Source organism: Hibiscus syriacus, unplaced genomic scaffold (genome assembly GCF_006381635.1).
Source record: "Hibiscus syriacus cultivar Baekdansim isolate YM2019G1 unplaced genomic scaffold, ASM638163v2 tig00002793_pilon, whole genome shotgun sequence".
Lineage (NCBI taxonomy): Eukaryota > Viridiplantae > Streptophyta > Magnoliopsida > Malvales > Malvaceae > Hibiscus > Hibiscus syriacus.
Window position 1 is genome coordinate 2,077,988 of NW_024061944.1, and position 26,784 is coordinate 2,104,771.

The following is a 26,784-nucleotide window of genomic DNA, read 5'->3' on the forward strand; positions in this document are numbered from 1 at the left end:
TACATAAAGTTCGATTACGTTTATTGATCATGGGCAACAGAACCATACAAGACCTCCAATGGCGGATCTAATACTCGTTACATTGTTGAGAGAGGTTACACAGTACAGTTCAGAGCACAAGATGAAACCAGCAAAACTAAGGCTTGGTAAAAATGTAAAAAACAGCTCCAAGAGCTGTCATGGCAGACCATATAAACCGGGTGCCATGGCCAAAGCCTATAAAAGCTAGACATCAAACTTACTTTGAACTGCCAAAAGCAAAACCACAACTACGATGACCCGAGATTTTCAATCCGCCATTGAAGTAAACAAAAAAGAGACCCAACCATCACGTGTAGAACATTAAGTTCAAAAACGTGAGACTCGGTAAAACCAATGGTGGACGATAATAGTACAACAAGCTTACCCCAAGTAAGAAGTGAACAAGGCTAAGCAAAAACACCATTCGCCAGAAACCCAGCAAACTGAAACCTTTTAACATGAAGAAAAAAAAAATACCCCTAAAATCCAGAACCCAGCAGCAATTATATTCTCAGGGACGTTAGGCCATGAAGCAACCAACACCCATTATTGGGATTCAAAAACCTGGTATAACAGATCTCTTATGAAAAGAAACCTGCAAAAAAAAATTACGGACACCTGGAAAAAGGGTCCGAGTTCCAGACTGTAGAAGACCCATAACTGATGGACCCAAAAACAAACTTCCGCTACTCACGAAGGCTATTATGAAATCTTCTTGGTGGGTCGAAACCCCAGTTATTGATAATCCCATACTGCAGTGTTGTTCAGAAAAGGATATCACACCTCCATAGCCGCTCCACAAGCAGGTCGACTACACCGCTGCTGATTGCCTTGCATTGCTTGAGGTTTAACCCCAGGAGGGTCAGACCCAATTTTCCAAGTGATGGCAGGCTCTTGTCTGAGACCATAGAGCAACCAGAGACAGATAAGATCTGAAGATTGATCAGATCAGAGCAGGCCAGAGCAGCAATTCCGGAGTCAGTGATAGCACACTTGGAGACATCTAGATCACTGAGCAACTGACAGTTCTCTGCAATTGCAACCAAACTGGCATCACTGATCTTGCAACCATCAAGATTCAACATCTCTAGAGTCCACCCATGTAAATCAGCCATCTTGCAAACAACTTTGTCACTCAAATTGGCACAACTGCTGAGATTAACCTTCACCAAACCAGCCTCACAGCTCTCGAGCAATGGGAGAAACCCAGCATCTGTTATTCCATGAAGCCCACTCAACTCCACGTTCTGCAGATGAGGGCACAACTTTCCCACAGCAGCCAAGCTAGCATTGCCAAAGCCAGGGCAGTTATGGATGGACAGTGATTGAAGGTTTCCACAACGGGATAGAGGAGGCAATCCCAAGCTTAGGTCCTTGATACCCAAGCAATTAACAAGAGAAATAGCCTTGAACTTTGGACCACAGTTAAGAAGGGAACCAAAAAACCCAAGTTGGGTAACCCTGTGGCACTCCTCCAGTTCCAAGCTCTCTAGTGAAACCGCTGCTTTGGCAAAAGACACCAACCCATTATCAGATAAGAAAGCACATTTGCCGAGGCAGAACTGCTTCAAATTTGGGCAACCCTTACCAACAGCTTCCAGTCCCAAATCCGTCAATCCAAGGCAGGCTTTAATTGTGAAAGACTTCAATTTCTGTAGCCCATGACCGTTACCCATTACCCAGAAGCCCTTCTCGGTAACATTTGGAAGGCTAGTGAGATAAAGGTCGGTCACTGCCTTGCCATAGTGTCCAATTACGGCAAGAGAGACATCGGTAATGTTCAATGCCTGAAGTTTTACTTTTGTGAGGGAATATGAGGCCGATGTCAGCAGGCTTGCAATTCCTTGATCTCCAACAAGGGGACAACCTTCAATTGAAAGAGACTTTAGATTGGGACAGCTGCGTGCTACAGCCTGGATACCTTCATTTCCAATGTTTGCACATCCTTCAATGGTCAGATCAGTCAAATCAGGACAGCCCTTTGCAATGGCGAGCAAACACTCATTAGTAATAGCAGGACAGCGGCAAAGGTCAAGCTTCTGTAGCTGGTGACACCCATCGGCAATCTCACATAGCCCTTCGTCTCCAACAGAAGACAAATTCCACAAAGAAAGAACCCTCAGAGAAGGGCATCCACGGGAAATGGCCCTTAGGCCCACGGTAGTCACTCCACGGCTGGAATTGCTTCCTCGAATGAAAAGCTTGCCCAATCCACCACGACTAGCAGTTCCGACAGCAATAGCAGCAAGTCTAACATCTGTTGCTTTCTTCCCTTCCAAACTCCTAGAGAGGTATCCATCTCCCTGGAGATTCTGATCTCCAACCTCAGAATCAACATCCTTGAGATTCAAAGCATCTGTGGTATTGTCACTGATTTCACCTCTGCGGATGTTGCTTACAAGTGTAAGCCAGCGCTTGGAAACACAAGCGCAGGCACTCCTCTCTTGGCCTCCAGGCAACCGTCTGAAGATTTCGAATAAGCATTCATCAGGGAGAACCTCGATCGATGGCTTCTGCTCAAACCTCTCACCGGAGAAAACAAAAGGCGCACTGATGCGGGACCTCTTACAAGGGGTAAAATAAACATCCACATGACTTCCAAGGGACAAAAGGAGATTTGATTCCTTGGGGTTTGGGTAGATCGACCCCTCAGGGAAAAAATCATCAGATCCTGAAAACCAAGGGAAAAAAATTGATGAGGAAGGAGAAGTCTACCAGAGTAATCTAAGAAAATAAAGTTAAAAGTTTTTTGACCACACAAATAAGATGAAAAGGAACTAGATGGGGCTTTGAATCTAATAACTCATCTCAGATACAGTCCCAGTAGAACCAAATATTTCAGAAAAACAACCTACATCTGAAAAGGAAACCATCTGAACCAAAAATCCCAGTCGATCCATTCAGAATAGACCGGATCTACCGACCAAAACACCTCTATGGTTCTCAACTTGAAATAAGCATAAAACAACAAACAGATCAGCTAAGAAACACCCAAAACTCTTCCAAACAATCAATATCTCCAATAAATTAAACAGCAAGGGCAATTTATGAGAGAGAAAATGAAGGGATTAGCTATATGGGTGCCTGATCTACAACTATAATTACTTCACAGCCTCGGTTTTCAAAGAAACAAAACCAACAAATTGAAAAGAACCAAAAGTCAACGATATCTTCCCCTAGATCAACCTGAATTAACTATTTCACAATCAAGACTCAACATTCAACCTCTACCAAATCAACCAGATACCCAAAAAACCGTTGAGTAAAAAAATTTGGAAATACATCAAAATTATAAAAATCATCAACGATATAGATAATAAAAATTTCAATTCCCCTAAGCTACCATAGAAATTCTCAAAAGTCTAAAATTTGTTCATCTACAAACCAAAGATTAAGAATTTACCACTAAAAGAAAAGAGCTTTGACATGAGTACAGCTCAAAAAAAACCCCGGTAGGTAAAATTCGCAAAGTTCGCCGCCCAAAATCCCTCCTAAGAGAGGGAAAAAAAAAAGAGAGAGACCCAACAAGAAAGAAAGCTAAAACTTCAATGTATGTAAATTGAAGACACGGATGCATGAGATAGATTGGAGATAGGACATGGAACCCCTATCAAATAGGGTAAAAAAAGAGAGAAGAAGAAAAATGGAAAATGTGGAGGAAGAACAATGACAGATGGGAGGGGAAAAGGAAAAGCGATTGGTTTTTATGATGAGAGGATGGAGAGGCTTGGGTATGCGACAATACACAATAAAATAATCCACATGCAATGTATTTGAGCTACGAAAGAGGCAAAGCTCTCTCTCTCTTCTCTCTATCGGATTCAACCTAAAATGTTTTCTATTAAAATTATTAATATCGGAAATATTTATTTCAAGGGAATGGATGAATTTAAAAGAAAGTGCTTATAGTAAATTTAAAACTTATAATCTAAGGAAATATAAAATAATAAAGATGAATAGTTTGACTTTCTTTTAAAGTCATTCATTCCCCTCTTATCCCGATAAAATTAGGATTATATTTAAAATTTATCTCAAAAAAATATAAATCTAATTGAAATTAATTCTAATTTAATACAATGTTAATAATGAGACAAAATATTAATAAGTCAATCTCAGATCCACTTATTTTTATTGTTATATACTTCATTTTACATCACCTAATTCCTAAAAACCATACTTTAAAATAATATCGAACGCTTAAACTCGATGAATCGACTCCGTTATATATTTATTCCTATATCTATTCCTTAATCATATTAGGTTTGGTTGTTCCTCTAGACCAACATGATATCTATTCCTATATCGCTGTCCATTTTCAATGCTGTTTTCTTGCCTCAATAGTTTTTACTAGGTCTCATGATAGACGTGTCTTTTATTTATATCTCCTTTTTTTGTCATGTTTATGCGTGGTTTATCTAATGGGAAGAAGAGACTGTGAACTGCAAATGGTGAACCTTAAGTATAATATGGATAGCATTTTCCCCCTAGTTTTGATGAATAATTTTTTTCTAGATATTCTTAATACTGGTATTGCTAGGATTATATCCTTTGTTTTGTTGCTAGGCTGTTATCCCTACGTTCCACGAATGGATGAGCAACTCTATAGTCATCGATGTCATCTTTTTGATGACTCGATGCAAGATGTTGGTTTTTGGTTATGGATTATGATGTTTGGATTATATGTGATGGGTGGTGTACTGAAAGTTATTGGTGTGTATACATCGTTAATTATGGACACTGTTATTCTTTTTTCCTTCCAATGTTATAATGGTATTGCTAAGGAATTTCTTAGTCGTCGGTAACAGCCTTATGGTGTTATGATGCGAGGTTTTACGGAACGGCAAAGGTGGTGGTATGTTTATGTTTACATATTGGTATTTATGCACTGTTTGATTAGCAAAACAATAAAATGCTATGCACATTTATGGAATCATGTTGTTGGTTCACGGCTTTGTCTTATATTAGTTTGCTTACCTGATTTCAATAGGCATGTTAAGTGGAAAATTTTCCAGAGCTTAAATAATATATATATGGTGTCTATATGTAAAGGTAGAACGACAGTGCCTGCTGACGGCTGTGTAGGAATACCAAGGTTAAATACTACAACATGATTCCTATTCACATATCTTATGCTGATGCATGGATTTACGATTATGACTTTCTTTTCAAACATGGAACGTAAATGTTTATTATTTTAATACTGGGTTATTTGGAATTGACAAAGGATCCTTTGTTTCAAATACCTGTTTGTTTCAAATACCACGAAACGAGATTATCACCAAGATAAACACAATAACCTAAAATTGACTGTCTATCATCAGTGTTGCTACCCCAATCCGCATCAGAGAAATCACGTAGCATAAAAGTACTTGAAGATGCTCGAAACACTAGACCATAATCTAAAGTACCAGATATATATCGCAAAATAAGCTTTACCGCCAACCAATGCAACTCACAAGGGTGGTGCATATACTGAGCCACACAACCAACACTAAATAAAATGTCAGGTCTAGTATAACTGAGATAAAGTAAACCACCCACCATACTCCAATAAACTTGAGGATCTTCAAGCGGACGACCATCATCATGAGTGAGTTTATGCGTAGAGAGCGTCAGAGTAGGAACCGATCAAGCATCAACCATCTGAGCACGTTCCAACATTTCTCTAATATATTTTTTTTGGCTTAACACAAGTGTACCATCAGACCATTCAACCTCAAGTCCAAGAAAGAAATTCAACTCACCAAGATTCTTTAGCGAATTGAGACCCCAACATACGCACAACATGATCAACCAACACATCATCACTCTCGATGATAACAATATCATCAACATAAACAAGAATAAACACACAACGATCACCATCCTACCGAAAAAACAAAGAAGAATCAACTTGTGTTCCAATAAAATCAATGCTAAGTAAAAAAAGTACAAAGTTTAGAATACCAATTTTGAGGCACTTGTTTCAACCTATAAAGCGATTTTTCCAACTTACACACTAACCACTCACCATCAGTAAACACTCGCTCAAAGTTGGGTGGTTGCACCATAAAAACATCCTTGATCAACTCATCATTAAGAAATGCATTTTTCACATCGATATGTCGAAGTTTCCAATTATTTTGAACCGTCAAAGACAACAATATTTACCATCGATGATTTCACCACAAAACTAAACGTATCATGAAAATCATGGCCCGATACCTGATAAAATCACCTAGCAATAAGTCTTGCCTTGTAACGAGCAACTAAATCGTCAGGAATTTTATAATCTTATCTTTAGGTAACGTAACCAACTTTCACGTGCCATTGTTGATCAATGTCTCATACTCAATAAGAACCACTTGTTTCCAATGAGGTGACATAAGAGCTTGACGAACAATTATAGGTTCACCATCACCGTGACCCATTTCAATTGCATGAAATAACTTAGGTTTGAAAACCCCCTGTTTTCTCCTAGTAATCATACTATGAGTATTTCCAGACGAGCAACCCATAACATTACTCACATCACAAGAACAAGGATCCAAATTATCTAGATCAGACATAGGAACAACACTTTTAAAGCAGATTCTTTAAACCCTTTTACATTAAAATTACACTTGATTATGCCGAGAATCAGCTAAATATGTAGCTCTGATATCAATAAATATAACATTCATCTCCCGTATATCTTTTCGTACACGAGATACCTATGTCACATCACTTTTAAAGCATTTTCTCTTTTGAAAACCCGAAAATTTTTTGTTTCTTTTATAAAACATTTTTAATTTAATAATAATAAATCATGCATTAAACTTACGTAGATAACAAAAAGTAATGTTCAAACATTTCCTCATTTTACATCATGTTAAATCAAATACTTTTCAGAGCGTTTTTACTAAGTCTATTACATGCCAACTAAATACATCAAAAGTGGACATGGATGTCGTACTGTTACTGACGAGGTGACACTTGCTTTGATGTCTAATAATCTCCTTACTCCGCTTGTACTAAAACCTACACGTGAAATTAACAAACGCTAAGAAATTTCTTAATGAGACATAAATAATCATAAGCAAAATTATAAACATAAGTATATCATGACAATACTAATATCCATTAATTCTTTTCAATTCATTATACACACTATAGTACCAATACAATCATTTCCCAAACATTACTATAATTTACATGGGTTGCACAACACCCACTACCAATACGGAAATTTATAAAATTATTATGAATTTCTTAGTTTTTGCACACAAAGTGCCCATACGTAAATTCATAAATTTATTTTGAATTTCTTAGTTTTTTCACACAAAATACCCATATGGAAATTCATAAACTTATTATGAATTTCTTAGTTTTTGCACACAAAGTGCTCATACGGAAATTCATAAACTTATTATGAATTTCTTAGTTTTTGTACACAAAGTGCTCATACGGAAATTCATAAACTTATTATGAATTTATTAGTTTTTGCACACACAGTGCACATACGAAAATTCATAAACTTATTATGAATTTCTTACTTTTTTGCACACAAAGTGTCCATAAAATTCATAAACTTATTATGAATTTCTTAGTTTTTGCACACAAAGTGCCCATACGGAAATTTATAAAATTATTATGAATTTCTTAGTTTTTGCACACACAATACCCATTTGGTAATTACCATACATATATTAAGCAACATACATTAATGACTACCATAACATATAAGTACATAATAAATGCACTCACCTGGCTTGCTTCGTTATTATATCCAAAACGTACTTTTGATTACTCTGCTACTTTGCCTTTGTCTTTCGTTTTGCTTGACTCGGGAGCTTGATTTCGATCTACTCAAGCATCCATTAAAGACATGTACAATATCAATTATTAGTATACTCCTTAACATTTATACTTAAACTATACTCATAAGTACTATTATTAAATTTTCCATAACAATCTCAACCTATCTTAAAATTTTTGGCTCAATAGTATCGATACCCCTACCATGGTATCGATGCTTCTATACTATGGTATCGATACCTTTACCATGGTATTGATACTACTATACTATGGTTTCGATACTCTATTACGGTACTGATACCATTTCTGTATTCTGTTATCAATGGTATTGATACCTTCTTTATAGTATCAATACCCCTCTTGGTATCGATACTACTTGCATCAGTATTGATACTACTCAGCTGATTCTTCTAATTTTAAGCCTATAATACCGTTATTGTTCTATCAGTATCGATACCCTTACCCATATTTTCCATTTTCAGCCCGAATCTTACCCAAATTTGGTCAAATTACCTTATGTTTACCCCTAACAATACTATTAAACTCTTCTCTACTTATCCCTATTAACCTTCCTTCATTTAACTACTTTAAACATCTAAAATCTCTCAAGATCATTTGAATCTAAAAATCACACCACATTTTCTAACTTGTTTTTAAATTCATCCAATGCTTCTTATCTCTCATTTACTTCTTTAACAAGTCAAATCTACTAGTAAACATCAATAAACATTCATATCATAACATATCATTACAAAACCCAATTTTTTAAATCTCAAATATTTCATCCATCTCTTAGGTTTAATCCTATCTAATCCTTCCTTAAGCCTCTATAATATTCAATGCTTCAAAAACCATAAAAAAACGAAAGAAGAAATTAGCCAAATGAAATCTTACCTTTGGCTGTGGAGGAGAGTTTTTCCACAGGAAAGAAGAAGAAAAGAGATGGCTTTTACTAACCTATTTTCCTCTTTTCACTTACTTAAATACCTTACTAAATAAAAATAAATTTTAAATTCATTTTCTTATAAAAGACCAAAATGCCCTCTTTATCATTTATTGCTATAATTTAGTCTAAAACATTATTCCAAATCATTTTCTCATCTTATATCATTTATTCAAATTAATCATCAAATTTTAAAACTTTTCACTAAAGTCTATAAACTGATATTTAGGGTATTATAATTCTCCCCCTTAAGAAAATTCGTCCTCAAATTTAAAGAATCATCTGAAATGAAGATGTTTGAAAAATATTTCCTCGTGTCCTCCTCTCTTTCCTAAGTAGCTTCTTCTACCTTATGATTTTGCAAGAGCACTTTAACTAACGGAACCCTTTTGTTACGCAATTCCTTGTTTTCTTTAACTAAGATCCGCATTAGTTCTTCCCCATAGGTTAAATCTGGTAGGATTTATATCTCTTCAGGCGTGATGAAATGGGATGGATCTGATATGTACCTTCTAAGCATTGATACGTGGAAAACATTATAGATCTTGTTCATATCCAGAGGCAAAGCTAATTGATAAGCTACAAGTCCGACCCTTTTTAAAATCTCGTAAGGTCCAATGAATCTCGGACTCAGCTTTCCTTTCCGCCCAAAATGTAATACCTTCTTCCAATATGATACCTTCAGAAATACTTTGTCCCCCACTTGAAATTCGATTTCCTTTATTTTCAAATCAGCATAAGACTTATGACGATCGGAGGTTATCTTTAGATTGCTCTGGATAATTTTCACTTTTTCCTTCATTTCTTTCATCAAATCTGGGCAAACTAGGTCTCAATCTTTTAGTTCAAACCAATTTAATGGTGTTCTACACTTCCTCCCATACAAAGCTTCATACGGGGCCATCTTAATACTAGATTGGTAACTATTGTTATACGCAAATTCTGCTAAAGGCAAAATACTTTTCCCATGATCCTTTAAATTCAAACACATATTCCCTTATCATATCTTCTAATATCTGAATAGCTCATTCTGACTGCCCATCTGACTGCGGATGAAAAGCTGTACTGAAGTTCAATCGAGTACTCAATGCCTCATGTAAAGACTTCTAGAATCTTGAAGTATACCTTGGGTCTCAATCGGACACTATCGATATAGGCACTCCATGCAGTCTAACTATCTCTTTTATATACAACTCTATATACTTATCCATCGAGTAGTCTACTCAAACTGGAATAAAATGAGCTGTCTTGGTCAATATATCCACTATTATCCATATCGATTTTTTTTACCTGGTGAAAAGGTAGCCCCGAAACAAAATCCATTGTAACTCGCTCCTACTTCCACTCAGGGATGGATATTTGTTGTAGTAATCTAGAAGGCACTTGATGTTCAACTTTCACTTGCTGACATGTCAAACATTTTGCAACAAACTCCGATACAACTCTTTTCATACCAGACTACCAATAACGACTTTTCAAGTCCTGATGCATCTTATTTCCATCTGGATGCAACGTCAAAGGGCTATAATGTGCCTCATAAAGAATATCTTTCTTTAATTCATCATTATCATGAATACAGAGTCTTTCACAGTAATATAAATATCCATTATCCCTCATTTTGAAATCTTTGGCCTCTTCTTTTTCGACTTGTGCCCTTCTCGCCAAACATTTCTCATCTCAACCTTGCAGCTCTTTTACCCGATCCAAAAGCATTGACTTTAACTTGAGTTCAGCAATTAAAGCATCATCTTCCTTTAAAGACATATGCGTATCCAAAGTCCGTAAAGCTAAAAAAGTCTTTCGACTAAACGCATCAACTACCATATTAGCCTTTCTGGGATGATAATCAATAACCAAATCATAATCTTTTAAGAGCTCAATCCATCTTCTATGTATGAAATTTAGCTCTTTCTAAGTCAGCAAGTACTTTAGACTTTTATGATCCGTATAAACATGTCAACACTCACCGTACAGATAATGGCGCCAGATTTTCAAAGCAAACACTACTGTTGCTAGTTCCAAATCATGTGTTGGGTAATTTCTCTCATGATTCTTCAGCTGTCTTGAGGAATAAGCCATAACTTTCCCTTCTTGCATCAGCACACATCTCATCCCATTATGGGATACATCACTAAAAACGACATAATCTTTACCTGACTCAGGTTGCACAAGCACTGGGGCCTCGGTTACTATTCTCTTTAGCATTTCAAAACTTTCTTGGCATTTATCTGTCCAAATAAAAGGCACATCATTTTGTAACAACTTAGTTAGTGGCGGAGCTAACATTGAGAAGTTCTTCACGAATCGCCTATAATAACCAGTAAGCCCCAAGAAACTTTGAACTTCCGTAATATTCTTTGGGGTTGCCTATCCACTATGGCTTGAATCTTTTTAGGATCTACTCTTATGCCTTCTGCAGAGACTATATTACCAAGGAAAGCAATCTCAGCTAACCAAAATTCACATTTGGACAGTTTTGCATACAACTTATTTTCACGAAGTATCTGAAGAACCACTTGAAGATGAGCATCATGTTCATCTCTTGACTTGGAGTACACTAATATATCATCTATAAATACCACAATGAATTGATCCAAATAAGGTTGGAATATTCCGTTCATTACCATAAATGTTGTTGGAGAGTTAATCAATCCAAATGGCATTACCATGAATTCGTAGTGTTTGTACCGAAGTCCGAAAAATCGTCTTTGAGATATCATCCTTCTCAATCTTTAATTGATGGTAACCCGACCTCAGGTCTATCTTAGAGAACATTGTTGCACCTTTCAACTGATCAAACAAGTCATAAATCCTCGAAAGATGATACTTGTTCTTTATCGTTACTTTATTTAATTGACGATAGTCAATACATAACCTCATAGACCCGTCCTTCTTTTTCACAAATAGTTCAGGTGCTCCCCAAGGAGAAACACTAGGTCTGATAAATGCTTTATCAAGTAACTCTTGCAACTGTGTTTTTAATTCCCTTAACTCCATTAGAGCTATTCGATACGGAGCCATAGAAATAGGTTCGGTACCCGGGTAAACCTCAATCCTAAATTCTACTTCATAATCTGGAGATAAACCCAATAATTCTTCCAGAAAAACCTCTGGAAACTCCTTAACTGTTGGAATATCGTTTAATCTCACTTCTGACACTTGAGTGTCTTTCACATTAGCTAGAAAAGCTACGCATCCTTTTGACATCATTTTCTTTGTAGTCATGGCCGATATCACATTGGATAGTGATTTTGCTTTATCACATATCACTACAATTTCGGAGCCTTCTGCATCCTTTAACAATAATCACTTTCGATGACAATCTACCCATCCATGATGTGGAGACAACCAATTCATGCCCAAAATAATTTCAAACTCATCAGATGGCAACTCCATCAAGTGTGCCAAGAACACGACCTCTTGAATCTTAATTGGACATTCTCCACACACTCGAGCCACCTTTGCACTATGACCCATAGGGTTTACCGCTATCATTTCACTAGAAATTGGTTTTAAAGGAATTCCTCTAGTTCTAACCAACTTTGTACTGATATATGAATGCGTAGAACCAGGGTTAACTAGAACAAAAATAGGTTCATCAAAAAGATGGAATGTACCTGTTATGATCTTCGGATCATCCCGATCCTCATTGGTGTTTATATTATAAATTCGGGCCACTCCCCTTGTCTCTTGTCACTGGCTAGCCTCAGATTAACCGCCTGATCTTCCTCTTCCTCTACTTTTACTTGGTGTGGCTACTGATCTCTCAGTTTGTGTTGATCTATCTCCAGACTTCTTTGGACAATTCCGTGCATAGTGACCAGATTCACCATAATGAAAACAAGCACCGGAGAGCAATCTATATACTCCCCGGTGGGACCTTTTGCATGTCTAACATAGAGGTTTTTCTCTAAAATATCTACCCGAACTAGCAGAAAAAGAATGAGACTGCTTAATTTTTTGTGAACCTGTATCAGAATCAGCTCTGTCAGTATATTGGGAACCTGAGCCCTTGTCTCTCTTAGCATGATGTGTAGATGAATACATTCCAATTCTTTTTCCCGTCTGCATACTCTGCTATGCTGCTAGAGTCTTCTCTTGAGCTCTTTCAATAGTCTTAGCATTATTTATAACTTATTGTAGGCTATGCAAATTTAAGGCCAACATCATCTCTTTTAATTTAGGCCTCAGACCCTCTATAAACCAATCTCGTCGAGCTTTATCATTAAGAACTACCTTGGTAACATAACGGCTAAGCTTATTGTATTCAGCCTCATACTTATGCACTGTTCGATCGCCTTGTTTCAAGTTAAAAAATTTCAACAGCATTGACCTCATAAACTGCTCCCCGATATACTTGTTATTGAACTCATCTTGGAAGAATTGCCAGTTCACTTGTTTAGGTGATGCATGCATTGTCGTATTTGACCACCATGCCCGAGCTGATCCTCGGAGTAATGATACAGCTCCGCCCAGTTTTTCATGATCGAAGCACTGTAGACTTTCCAACATCACCATCACATCGTTCAACTATAAATCAACGTCCATCAGACATTCACCTTCTTCTCCCCGGAACTCAGACGCTCCCAAACTTCTTAACTCATTTGAGATTAACATTCGCGATGCTGGAGGAGCAAGGAGAGGAGAATGAGGTTGGAACCTTGTCAATATATCATCGAGAGCTTGCATAAAAGCTCCAAACTCTGGCACTGGCATACCCTGATGTGCTGGTGCACTGGCATTCTCAGACGGAATCGGATGTTTACTATTCTCCTTATAAATTTCTCTACCCAATCCATCTCTATTCTCTCGTTCAGACGCTCTTCTCGAATTCGTAGAATCCGACATCTGGAATATCATACATAACAATAATACTTAAGTTAGTAAGGAGAGACATTTGTCATATTTTTTCTATACTTTATTAGTAACCTTGATATCTTAGTGGCATATAATCTCTTTTTACATTAAAATTACACTTGATTCGGCCTAGAATCGGCTAAACATGTAGCTCTGATACCAATAAATGTAACACTCATCTCCCGTAAACCTTTCCGTACACGAGATACCGATGTCACATCACATTTAAAGTATTTTATCTTTTGAAACCCGAAAATTTTTTGTTTCTTTTATAAAATATTTATAATTTAATAATAATAAAACATGCATTAAACTTACGTAGATAACAAAAAGTAATGTTCAAATATTTCCTCATTTTACATCATGTTAAATCAAATACTTTTCAAAGTGTTTTTACTATTACATGCCAACTAAATCATCAAAAGTAGACATGGATGTCGTACTGTTACTGAAGAGGTGACACTTGCTTTGATATCCGATGATCTCCTAACTCCGCTTGTATTAAAACCTACGCGTGAAATTAACACACGCTAAAAAATTTCTTAGTAAGCCATAAATAATCACAAGCGAAATTCTAAACATATGTATATCATGACAATACTAATATCCATTAATTCTTTCGATTCATTATACACACTATAGTACCAATACAGTCATTTCCCAAACATTACTATAATTTACATGGGTTGCACACCCACTACTAATACGGAAATTCATAAACTTATTATGATTTTTTAGTTTTTGCATACAAAGTGCCCATACAGAAATTCATAAATTCATTATACACACTATAGTACCAATACAGTCATTTCCCAAACATTACTATAATTTACATGGGTTGCACACCCACTACTAATACGGAAATTCATAAACTTATTATGATTTTTTAGTTTTTGCATACAAAGTGCCCATACAGAAATTCATAAATTTATTATGAATTTCTTAGTTTTTGCACACAAAGTGCTCATACATAAATTCTTAAACTTATTATGAATTTCTTTGTTTTTGCACACAAAGTGTCCATACGAAAATTCATAAACTTATTATGAATTTCTTAGTTTTTGCACACACAGTGCACATACGGAAATTCATAAACTTATTATGAATTTCTTAGGTTTTTGCACACAAAGTGCCATACGGAAATTCATAAACTTATTATGAATTTCTTAGTTTTTGCACACAAAGTGCCCATACGGAAATTCATAAACTTATTATAAATTTCTTAGTTTTTGTACACACAATGCACATTTGGTAATCACCATACATATATTAAGCAACATACATTTATGACTACCATAACGTATAATTACATAATAAATGCACTCACCTGGTTTGCCTCGCTATTATATCCAAAACGTACTTTTGATTACTCTGTTACCTTGCATTTGCCTTTCGTTTTGCTTTACTCGGGAGCTTGATTTCGATCTACTCAAGCATCCATTAAAGACATGTACAATATCAATTGTTAGTATACTCCCTAACATTTATACTTAAACAATACTCAAAAGTACTATTATTAAATTTTCTATAACAATCTCAGCCTGTCTTAAAATTTTTGGCTCAATAGTATCGATACCCCTACCATGGTATCGATACTTCTATACTATGGTATCGATACCCTTACCATGGTATCGATACTACTATACTATAGTATCGATACTTTATTACGATATCGATACCATTTCCGCATTCTGTTATCAATGGTATCGATACCTTCTTCATAGTATCGATATTACTTGCATCAATATTGATACTACTCAGCTGATTCTTCCAATTTTAAGCCTATAGTATCAGTACTGTTCTATCAGTACCGATACCCTTACCCAGATTTTCCATTTTTCAGCCTGAATTTTACCCATATTTGGTCAAATTTCCTTATGTTTACCCCCAACAATACTATTAAACTCTTCTCTACTTATCCCTACTAACTTTCCTTCATTTAGCTACTTAAAACATCTAAAATCTCTCAAGATCATTTGAATCTAAAAATCACACCACATTTTCTAACTTGTTTTTAAACTCATCCAATGCTTCTAATCTCTCATTTACTTCTTTTACAAGTCAAATCTACTAGTAAACATCAATAAACACTCATATCATAACATATCATTACAAAACCCATTTTCTTAAATCTTCAATATTTCATCCATCTCTTAGGTTTGATCCTATTTAATCCTTCCTTAAGCCTCTATAATATTCAATGCTTCAAAAACCAACCAAAAATGAAATAATAAACTAGCCAAATGAAATCTTACCTTTGGTTATGAATGAGAGTTTTTCCACGGGAAAGAAGAAGAAAAGAGATGGCTTTTACTAACCTATTTTCCTCTTTTCCCTTACTTAAATACCTTACTAAATAAAAATAAATTTTAAATTCATTTTCTTTTAAAAGACCAAAATGCTCTCTTTATCATCTATTGTTACAATTTAGTCTAAAACATTATTCCAAATCATTTTCTCATCTTATATAATTTATTCAAATAAATCCTCAAATTTTAAAACTTTTTACTAAAGTCCCTGAACTGATATTTGGGGTGTTACAACATGTGTCCCCCTCAAGTTGAAAGAAAATAAAGGAAAGCAAATTGGGGCCAAAAAATTCAAACCTTAGTCACTTATGAAACTAAACATGTATCCAACCATTAAGCCAAAACCATTGCTTGGTCTAAAGTAGATAACTTGGTGTATATATTTCATATCCTAGTTTATAAATACTTAAATTCATAATATTTTTATATTAACTTATTAAATGTAGTTTATTATTAACTTAATTTAAAAATATTTTATTTTTATTTTCATTTAAAAATATATATTTTAAAGTTAAAATTTATTTAAAAGTATGATTAAATTGAGAGAATATGTAAATAAAAAGGATCAAATGTGTGATTATATCAACTATCACATCATATATTTTATTAATTGTTAACAGCAATTAACTCGAAATGACCACATCTTAATTAAACAAAAACGAAAGTGAACATATCTTAATTAAATAAAAATGAAAGTGACTATATCTTTTTTTTTTTAAATCAATGACCAAAAGTGGACGAAACACAGACATAAGTGATCATTAGTGTAGTTAACCCTTTTTTATTAATTTGGGAGTAAATACGCGATAATATTTGTTTAAAGATAAGTCTCAATCACTCGATATTAAACGCTCAAACCCCTGACATTTATGATAGGGGCGGATACACTACATTCTCATTATTTTGGATAAGCTATTAAATTTAGTTCAAAGTGTCAAGAGAAAAAGAAAAAATAAGAAAATTCGCATACTTATTTTGTTAAACAAAAGGAGTATTAAAAGTTGGTCACCCATTTTTAAATTTATGATCTGTCATTGATTCATGGTATTCAAACCTGGAATTTTAAGGACTAACATCGACTCTTTCACCACTAAGATTGTTTGATTAGTGGTATTGATTATTTTATTAAATTAACCAATAATTAATATAATACATGTACAAGGTATTATAGTTTTGTTCTAGTTGAAATTTCATATAAATCTTTGACGAATCCAGTTGTATATCCAAAGATAATCCTCCGTGAATTAAGGATAATCAATTAGTATATAGCATGAAAATTGGAACCCATAATTACGCAAAGCTAACCCCAAGTAACTCGGTTTCCTTTATATTTGTCATCACAGCACATTACACTAAACGAAGACCCCTATTTAGGGTTAATATCATATGTAACAAAATAAAAACGTATTGAATTTTAGACAGTGAATCAAAACAGTATATATTACAAGCGGAAGAGACTATCTATAAATTGTATGGTAGTTATTATTATTCTACCCGTGATTTAATCGATTAATAAATAATCAGTTTTAAATTTAGTGTAAATGTTATTAATTTTAAAGTAGGTTCGACACTAGAAAATAATTATATGAAAAATGTAATTATTTATCTTTATTTTTATTTCTTTCATTACTTTTATAATTTTTATTATCTCTTAATAAGTTTAAAAAAATTGATTGAAAATTTATAATTACATTTAATTTAACAAAAAAGTAAATTATAATAATTGAATATATTATACTTATACAAGTACATCCAAATTATACTTGAAATATGATTCTCAAAAATGTAACGTGGTGTAACAAATTCTGTGGACCAACAAAATCCCACTTAGAAGATTTGGTAAGGACCCGTAGTACCCTACACATTTATTCGGTTTGATTAAAACCAAAAAGTGGTGAAAAAGCGTACAGCTTAAAATATACGTGAATATTATTTTTTATTAATTTAATGTGTTTATAAGTGGTAATATTTATTTTAAAAATTTTAAATTATTTATTAATAAGTATTTAAATATTTTACGATCTTTGGTACGTGAATATTAATTTAATTGAAAAAGCACCACCCACTGTTCTAAAACTAAATATATCAACTTGCGATATGTTGACAATGGAAAGAGATCGATGCCCCCATCTTGACCTTTGTCACATATACATTTTTCATATCTTGAATTCCAACCACATCCACTTGGAATATCATACACAATTTTGCCAAGCAGTAAATTGAAATTTTCAAATTTTTTAAAATAATTTACCTGCATATTTTAAATAGTATAAATATTTTGAAAGTAAGAGAGTTTTGGATTTTAAATATAACAGATAATACGTATGATGGTTTTTTGTAAACTAAATTTTTAGTTAATTAGTCAGCAAACAGTTTAATTATATTTATTATTTAATTTAAAATAAATATCAAATAAATTTACATTTTAAATTTGATATTAATTTATCAATATTTAAAATTTTAATATTTCAATTTATAGCCTTCAATTTTTTGGAATGGAAATGACAATTTTAAACCAACTAAAGTTAATTCTTAATAGATGATTAGATGTTGGTTCTGATATTGAATCGAAAATCAATCGATCTAATATTAACTCGATCTAAAATTAATTCGATCCAATATTGAACAGTCTTAATATCTAATCTGATATGACTTACCATAAATTTATATCAAATCCGATTTGACATGAATCAACTTGAACCAAATGTAGACTCGATCTAAAAATAGCCCAACCCAAAATTACCCGAACCTGATATAAACGACCCGTTTGCAATCTCTACCTGCCAGCTAGGGTTTGCATACGTCAAAAGATGTACCACATTTTTAACCAGCAAAGGAGAACTTTCCTTTCCAAGTAGAGTCTATAGAAGAATCACTGCACAAGAGAGAAATAACACATCCCTTTGTTTCCACAAAAGTTATTCTTGAAATGGAAGAACCATCTGAACAGATGGCTTCCTCTACCGGCTGAAACTGATGGTGAAAATGCAACTAATATAACATCCACAAAAGGTTAAACTGTTACATGTAGTGTTTAGGATGATATACAGTGCTTCAAACTAGAAATAGGGATTTAAGGCGGTAAAATTTAAATAAACAGGATTCAAACCAAAAATTTTATTTAAAAAAACAAAGAAAGAAACATAAGATTTATTGGTCATACATGATTATAACTATACCAAGCCTTTGTTTCGTCAAACCAAGCCTTCGTATAGATGTTCCTCGAAAAGTTTCATTTGAGAGGTCTCTAGGCATGTTATCAGTGACAAGCTCCCATCAACTGTTGCACTTGATAGTAGGTATATTTGTCCTTCATACAAAATGTCTTCCGGACCATGGTATATTGGACGACCCCATCCAAAATCTGCATCATGCATAGGCATTCTCATCCAATCGATGACATTCAGGTTTGGGCACCGAAAAGTTTCCGCTCTTTTTCTTTTAGCAGTTATATTTGACAGTGTTTCTAGGTAGTCAAGAGCTGATCTTAGATATTCATTGTCCATCCTTTTCGATTCTCCATGAACTCGGGCTACCGTGTTTATAAATGGTTCTGATTGGAGAACTCCGGATAGAGCAATCAATGAAGCCGTGAATATTGCATTGCCCAGGTAGCTTGATGGGAGGGGAGGATGGAGACTGAGACCCCCCTTTTGTTGGTATGTTTAACTTGGTTGGTTGATCATATAATAGCCCTCGAGCTTTACTTGCACAACGCCATATGTATGTAGCTAGGATAGGGTAGGTTCTGTACTTGGTTTTGTTTTCGTGTTTGATTGACTTGGCTTTTAAGGTATCAAGTTGGTTTTGTGTGATGGTAAAAACAGATACAGATGAGGGTTTAGGATTAGGAGCAAGTGATGCCACAGAGTTGATTAAGGGAAGAGGTGGGTCATATTCTACATGATGAAAACTAGAGTTTAGAGGCACTCTTGCCCGGATAAGGGTTCGGTCAATAAGTGGTGCCAAACTAATTTGGGACAAGCCTCTTGCCATTTCCGCCCAACTATTAATGAAGTAAAAGGCTGTTGTGCCATTCATCAAAGTGTGGTGACCTCCAATTCCAAGACAGACTTCACCGAATTTAAATGTAATTAGCTAACAAAACATATACACAAATAAGCTTGTTTTAAGCAACAGAATTTAAGTTCTTAGCTGACCCCTAGTCCAAGTAACAATCATTAGCTACATAAGACAATAGTTTTTCAGATCCTTGCTCAGTGAACACTTTGTTGAAAAGTCATGCATGAAAAGTCAAGCAAGTAGACCAAAACTTTCAACAATTTTGGCTGGGGATTTCGGTGATTTAATGCACCGATTTCGGTGTTGTTTTTGTTGAAAATAGAAGTAGGGTAAATTGTATTTTAATCCCTGTACACTTTAGGGTATTTACAAGATTAGTCCTTAAGCTTCAACTATAAATACCCTAGCTCATTTAGCTTCAAAATCATCCCAAATCATTTCTTTCTCCCAATACTAGAGAGTTTTTTTGTGAGTTGTGAGTGTTTTGTAAACACCTGTAAATTTTCTCTCTTCAGTAAAAGATCTGCAGTAGTCCGGAGACGTAGGCATAATTGGCTGAACTTCGTTATCAATTTCGGGTATTATTTTTTCCGCTTTTATTTTGCATTCTCACTAATCTGGTTATAGAGAATTATCTCGGTTTATTTCCCAACAACTGGTATCATGAGCTTTTGGTGGTTAATTTTATCGGTTTTTTTTGTGAGATTACTATTCATGTGAATAGTGAATTTTATGAATAGTAAAATTTTGTCGGCGATACGAGTTTATCGACGGAGGTGTTCTAATACACGGTGGTTCGCAAGAATTGTCAGAAATGATCCAAAAGAAGCCAGATTCGAGTGGGAGCGATGTCTTTGAGAAACGAAGTTGATGCGCTCAAGAGGGAGCTGCTCATATGCAAGGGAGCAATGAGTGAATGGGATGTGCTCAAAACCTTCTTGGAAGGACTTAGACCAGGGGCGATGCTCGAGGGAGAGCAAAGTGATGCCCAGAGACTTTCGGAGGCCATAATTGTTGCCGGAAAGCTGACTGAGCTTGCAGGTGATAAGCCAAGTAGCGATGTGTCGTCCAAGCCCATGCCTAGAGATAATGGCAACAGTGGGGAAGACTGGGAAAATGTGCAACAGGGATATGGTAGAGAAAGCTCTTCGAATGGCCAAGGTGAGCCATCAACTGTTCGTAGCCAAGGAATGCCATCGGGAAAGAATGGCAAGGCTAAGTCCGGTGTAAAGAAGAAGGGGAGCAAGAAAAAATTGAAGTGTTACTTCTGTGATGGTCCTCATTTGATTAGAGAATGTCCCGAGAAGCGTCGCCTTACAACCATCATGAAGAGGATGTAAGAAGGAGAAGTAGCGGGAATTAGCGCGGTCGCAAGTGCTAAAGCTACCAAGCCAGGAAAAAGACTTGGCCCGATTGATGTGATCAATGCGGACAAGCAAGGATCGAGACGAGGCAAGGCTGTTGATATTGAAGCAGCCGAACCCGGAAGAAAGCCCGAGATTGCGAGTATCCAAGTAATCAAGATGGGGGAAAGACTTGGTGAGGCTACATGTTCCAAGGTAGCCGAATCAAGGAGCAAGAGTGATGCGACTACAAGTTCTCAAGTAGTCAACCCAGGATCAAAATGTGACGAGACTGCGGGTGTCAAAGCAGTCGAGCACAAGAAGGGACCCGGTGCGATAGCAAAAGATAAAGTCGTCAAGCTGAGGGTGCAAAGTGAGCAAGTCTGCTTATTGTATGCCATGATGGAGGCGTGGTCCAAGTTGAGGCGTCTCAGGCATAAAAGGACACTTAAGGAGTATGTGAGTCAATTCAGAAAACTCATGCTCAAAGTCCCAAGTTTGACTGAAGAAGGATTCTTCACCTTCATGTTCGGATTGAAGCCATAGGAGAAGAGAGTGTTGGAGCGAATGAAAGTTAAGGAGTTGTCTAAAGCCTTGACAAACATTGAGTTCATCAAAGAATTTGAAGTCAAGAAGAACAAGACTTCCAAAGCAAAGTCGAAAGCCAAGGGTAGCGGCAAGAGATTCCGTGATGAAGGCAAGTCAGAGGATGAGGAATGTTGTTCCTCGAGTGGCAGAGAAAATCCACTCAATGATAAACCAGATGGTGAGTTTGGGGAAGATATGTGCAGTATTGGCACAAGTACGAGTTCCAAAGATGCTAAGCCGATGGTAAGAGTCGAGCAAACGAGGGGGCGTAGACTTAAGATGCCAGAAGTGTTACAAAATTACCCGAGGGGAGCCGAGTCATCCAAGGTGATGGATGAACCCAAGATTGAGTTGTTCAGAGAAGAGGATGAACCCAGGATCGAAGAGGCATTGAGAGTTGGCTCAATAAGGTTCATTTCTGCCAAGACGAGTAGAAGCCAAGTACAAGAAGAGGTGTTCGTGTCCAAGGAGTTTGTCGAGCATGTTCGTGTAGAGAACATGGCTTTAGAGACCATCTTAGGAGAATGGTCGAAGCAGGGGCTTGCCGAGGATGTTCAAGTGAGGAACAATCCTTCAAAGACTAGTGGACAAGAGTCGAAGGGAGCCAAGACTTTGAGGGACAAGGTAACCACGGACAAACTGAAGTTGTGTTCAGCTTCAGTTGGCATGCTAGAGTAACAAGACCAGAAGTGATGTTGCATTGATCGAGGTGTAAAGACATATTAAAATCAGTCTTCAAGTGGGAGATTGTTGAAAAGTCATGCATGAAAAGTCAAGCAAGTAGGCCAAAACTTTCAACAATTTGGGTTGGGGATTTCGGTGATTTAATGCACCGATTTCGGTGTTGTTTTTGTTGAAAATAGAAATAGGGTAAATTGCATTTTAGCCCATACACACTTTAGAATATTTATAAGATTAGTCCTTGAGCTTCAACTATAAATACCCTAGCTCATTTAGCTTCAAAATCATCTCAAATCATTTCTTTCTCCCAATACTAGAGAGCTTTTTTGTGAGTTGTGAGTGTTTTGTAAACACCTGTAAATTTTCTCTCTTCAATAAAAGATCTGCAGCAGTCCGGAGACGTAGACATAATTGGCTGAACTCCGTTATCAATTTTGGGTATTATTTTTTCTGCTTTTATTTCGCATTCTCACTAATCTGGTTAATGGGAAATTACTCGGTTATTTCCCAACACACTTAACTGGCCACAAGGTAAGAAGTAGTATCTCCAGATTAATCAACTGTGGGGATGAATTTCCGCAGTTTTGGGCTTGTAGTAAACTGACCAAGATCATCCACCGCCGATGTAGTCTCAGTTTCTACCCACAAAACTCCCTCTGCGTTGCATATGATTTCGAGTCTACCATTTTCATTACATCCCAGCCTCCTAGACATAGGATAGAATGGCACAAGAGTCTTGCTTAAAGCCTCCTTAAACACTTGTGGTTTAAAGAAATCATAGGAGCCATTTGATTTGTAGAATTGATTTGTAGAAGTAGACCAAAGGGACATGATATGTTGGCATCACCATGTCCAAATTTAAAATCCATTGTGTTTCTCTGGGAGTATGTTAAGCAGGGTATATCATGCTCGATCCTTTTACAGTAACCTCCACCTCTTCCATGACTACAATGATGATGTTCAGAGATCTCCAAACCTGACCTGTTATCTTAGTAAAACGAAAACCAGTTTCTTATATATTACACTCTCCTTGACCAAAGATTAAGGTCCCCTTTCTTTTGTTGTTTTAGTTAAATTTCTTCCTTCTTTAAAATAATAATAATAATAATAATAATTCAATTTTCTTTTCCTTAAAATTACACGGCACGTACATTTGCATAAACTTTTATAAATTAACAAACATAATGCTTGAATTGTTTTCCTATGTTGTTTTATATATTTTATTATAGAAAGTTGAAACAAGCACTTGGACTAAAAATCAGCCATGATATCCACGAGGGCACTATTATATTAAAATATGGTAAAAGTACATAAATAGTCACTCAGTTATATTACAATGATCTTTTTGATATTAAAGTTTCAAAAATTATAAAGTAATTATTAAATTTATCAAATTATTATAAAATAATCACTATATGTTACAAAATGTAATACAATTTTGATAATTTTAAAGATCATTTTATAACACAATTATAAATTTAATAATTATTTTATAACCATTTAAAAAGTTAATGATTATTTTATAATTTCTAAAATTTCAGTAATTCAAAACATTATTTTAACCTAATTTGGTGACCACTTATAATCCGAAAATTCCCAATTCTTTCTTTATAATAATCTTCACCTAATTATTAAAATAACATAAAATTTTTAATTCGGCCAACTCATCAAAGTTGGAAGTACATGTGAAGCATATCCCAGTTGCTTGCTCCTTCTATGTCCTTTTATTTTTTTCATTGATTACGTCGAGGGAATTGCTTGTTATCTTACAAATTGGTCACTAACGTTATCGTTTGTTATAAATTGGTTACTCGTCGTTAACAGGCGTGACGGAAAACACACGTAGACCGTTAATAGCTGTTAACAGGCTTACCTGGATGATATAATTACAAAAATAGTCCATGTTATTTATATATTCTTTTAATTTGATCATAATTTTAATAAATTTAAATAAATTTACCTACGAATCAAGATGTGTTATGTGTCATTGGTTACACACCTGTGATGACACATGTCATCATTTGATTGGAAGACTAAATCTATTTGTGTAATTATACCATCCAAGTAAGCATGTTAATGGCTATTAACGGTCCACATGTGTTTTCCGTCATGCCTGTTAACGGTAAGTGACCAATTTGTAACAAACGATAATGTTAGTGATTGATTTGTGACTTTTGAAACATCAATGGTGAAAATGAAAACTTACCCAAAATTAGTGACTATTGGACTAGTTTACCCTAATTTTTAAAAAGAAACAAAAGTTGGGTTAATGGGGTAGTTGAAGACGAGGGTGATTTGCCCCAACTGAACCGAGGAAAAGAAAAGAAAAGAAAGGATGCCCATTTGTTTTGTTTTGCTTGAGAGGAGGGCAAAGAAAAAGAATGGTGCGTTTAGGGATGGCAACTCAACCCGAATCCGACGGGTTTCGACCCGACTCGACCCGATCGGGTCGGTTTTTTTTTAAAAAAAAATCGGGTTCGGGTCGGGTCGGGTTTTTTTAAATGTACTGTTCGGGTCGGGTCGGGTTTAGGGTGAAAAAAATCCGACCCGACCCGACCCGAAAAATATATATAATTTTATCCTATATATTTAGGGATAATTACAATAATGTCCCTCCATATATAATTTTTTTCAATTAAGTCACTGTTTTCATTGAATAAAATTTTTTTTATTATTATTTCGGGTCGGGTCGGGTCGGGTCGGGTCGGGTTTCTAAGTCATATATTCGGGCCGGGTCGGGTCGGGTGAAACCTTAATTTCGTCGGATCGGGTCGGGTCACGGGTGAAAAACCCTTTCTTCTCGGGTCGGGTGGCCCAAAAACCCGACCCGACCCGCCCCGACCCATTGCCATCCCTAGGTGCGTTGTGGGGCCAGCAAATCCCACTTTGAATGTCAGCAGCCATGTTATCAGTTACTTACATAATTCTTTAGGTTATTGTCATATTATCAAGTTAAATGTGAAACACATTTAGTCAAGTTGCTTTAGTTGAATCAAGGGTTAGATTGTCTGGTGATCAGGAAGTTTCCTACGGTTTCCCCACACGAAAACAACACACCTTAGAAGGTAAACTACCATGGATTTTAACCTTCAAAAACCCACATCCTTTTCATGCATGTAATTTGGTGTTTTGTCTTTTCACAACTGTAAAAGTAGTAAATGTTCTCGTGAGTTGCGTGTGTTCTCTGATAATACAAATGGGGCCACGAGACAGCAGGTGAGTGGGCTGGGTCCATTTAAGTGGTTATTGATGAATACCCCACTGGGACCAACAAAAACGCCAACAAAACTAACAGAGAATTACTGGAAACAGTGTAATTTTTGTTGCCAATCTGAAAGGACTTGTAAACTATATTGTATTGAAGAACAATCCAGCAGAGAAGAAGAGAATAGGACAATTCAATGGACAACCCCAGTAAATTCTGAGAAAAATGCAAACCTAGTCCATTTAAAAAACAAACAAAAGAAAAACATGAGAAAGAAAAGTAGTTCCTCACACTGAAAAGAGATTTGCATTTAGCCTTGAGTGCTTCCATTAGCCGGAGTGCTAGAGCACGTAAAAATGCTCTAGAAAACAAAACAAAAGAACAAAATGGTTTCTGCCTGAACATCTCTCAGTCTGGGCTACACCTAGGATCCATACCTCCCGAAGTAGAACCCCAAATCCCAAAAGCAAAACAAAAACTCGTGTCATGCAATCAGGTACCCAATGCTTCAAGCAAAGAATTCCCCCAAAATCGAAAAGTCCCCCAAACCGTTCCCCCTAGTCTGTACGTCTCATTTTATAGTTCCCTTATACAACAAGTAAGCACTAAACATAACCCAAGATTCCTTACCAAAAGAAAAAAAACAAACTTGAACTACACAAACGAAGCATTAACAACTTTGTTTTATAACCAAGAAAGCTTAAGAGTCAGATTTGATAATATTTCACTCAAATGAACAGCTTAAAAGTACAAACTTCTATTCCTTGCAATAGAAAAGGAAATGCAGAAGAATTGACCTCATGCAGGCAAAAACGGTAGAGATCCAAGTTGGAAGGTAACCAGAAGGTTGCATCTAAAACCCCCAAAGTAGAAACCAAAATTCCAGGAAAGAAATTACTTGAATTCCTGCTAGAATTTTTAAAAAAGGCAATACCTTTATTTTCCAAATCTTTTCCCTGGAAGCTTCCGTGGAAAATGAAACTAAGAAAGGGGAAAAAGGGTCTTTTAGAGAGAAAGAAAGAAATGAAATTAACATCT

The 26,784-nt window shown here is 35.6% G+C and overlaps 1 protein-coding gene across 2 annotated transcripts; it reads right to left on the reverse strand.

Moving 5' to 3' along the window:
* LOC120150782 (EIN3-binding F-box protein 1-like) lies at positions 1-25,193 on the reverse strand. Of its 2 annotated transcripts, XM_039163417.1 has the most exons (4): positions 25,173-25,193; positions 22,379-22,384; positions 3,425-3,470; positions 1-2,692 (listed from the first exon to the last, which is right to left on the reverse strand). In XM_039163417.1, the coding sequence occupies exons 3-4, from the start codon at positions 3,447-3,449 to the stop codon at positions 786-788; spliced, it is 1,932 nt and encodes a 643-aa protein (XP_039019348.1). In that variant the 5' UTR covers positions 3,450-3,470; positions 22,379-22,384; positions 25,173-25,193; the 3' UTR covers positions 1-785. The 2 variants fall into 2 exon arrangements, with proteins under 2 accessions (XP_039019348.1, XP_039019340.1); XM_039163409.1 differs by lacking the exons at positions 22,379-22,384; positions 25,173-25,193 and having other exon boundaries at positions 3,425-3,733.
* Between the last annotated feature and the right edge of the window lie 1,591 nt (positions 25,194-26,784).

Coding starts and splice junctions, on each gene's coding strand:
- LOC120150782 (XM_039163417.1), bottom strand. CDS start 3,449: ATGTCAAAGCTCTTTTCTTTTAGTG. Junction 2,693..3,424: donor AAAGCTCTTTTCTTTTAGTG/GTAAATTCTTAA, acceptor CTTGGTTTTCAG/GATCTGATGATTTTTTCCCT.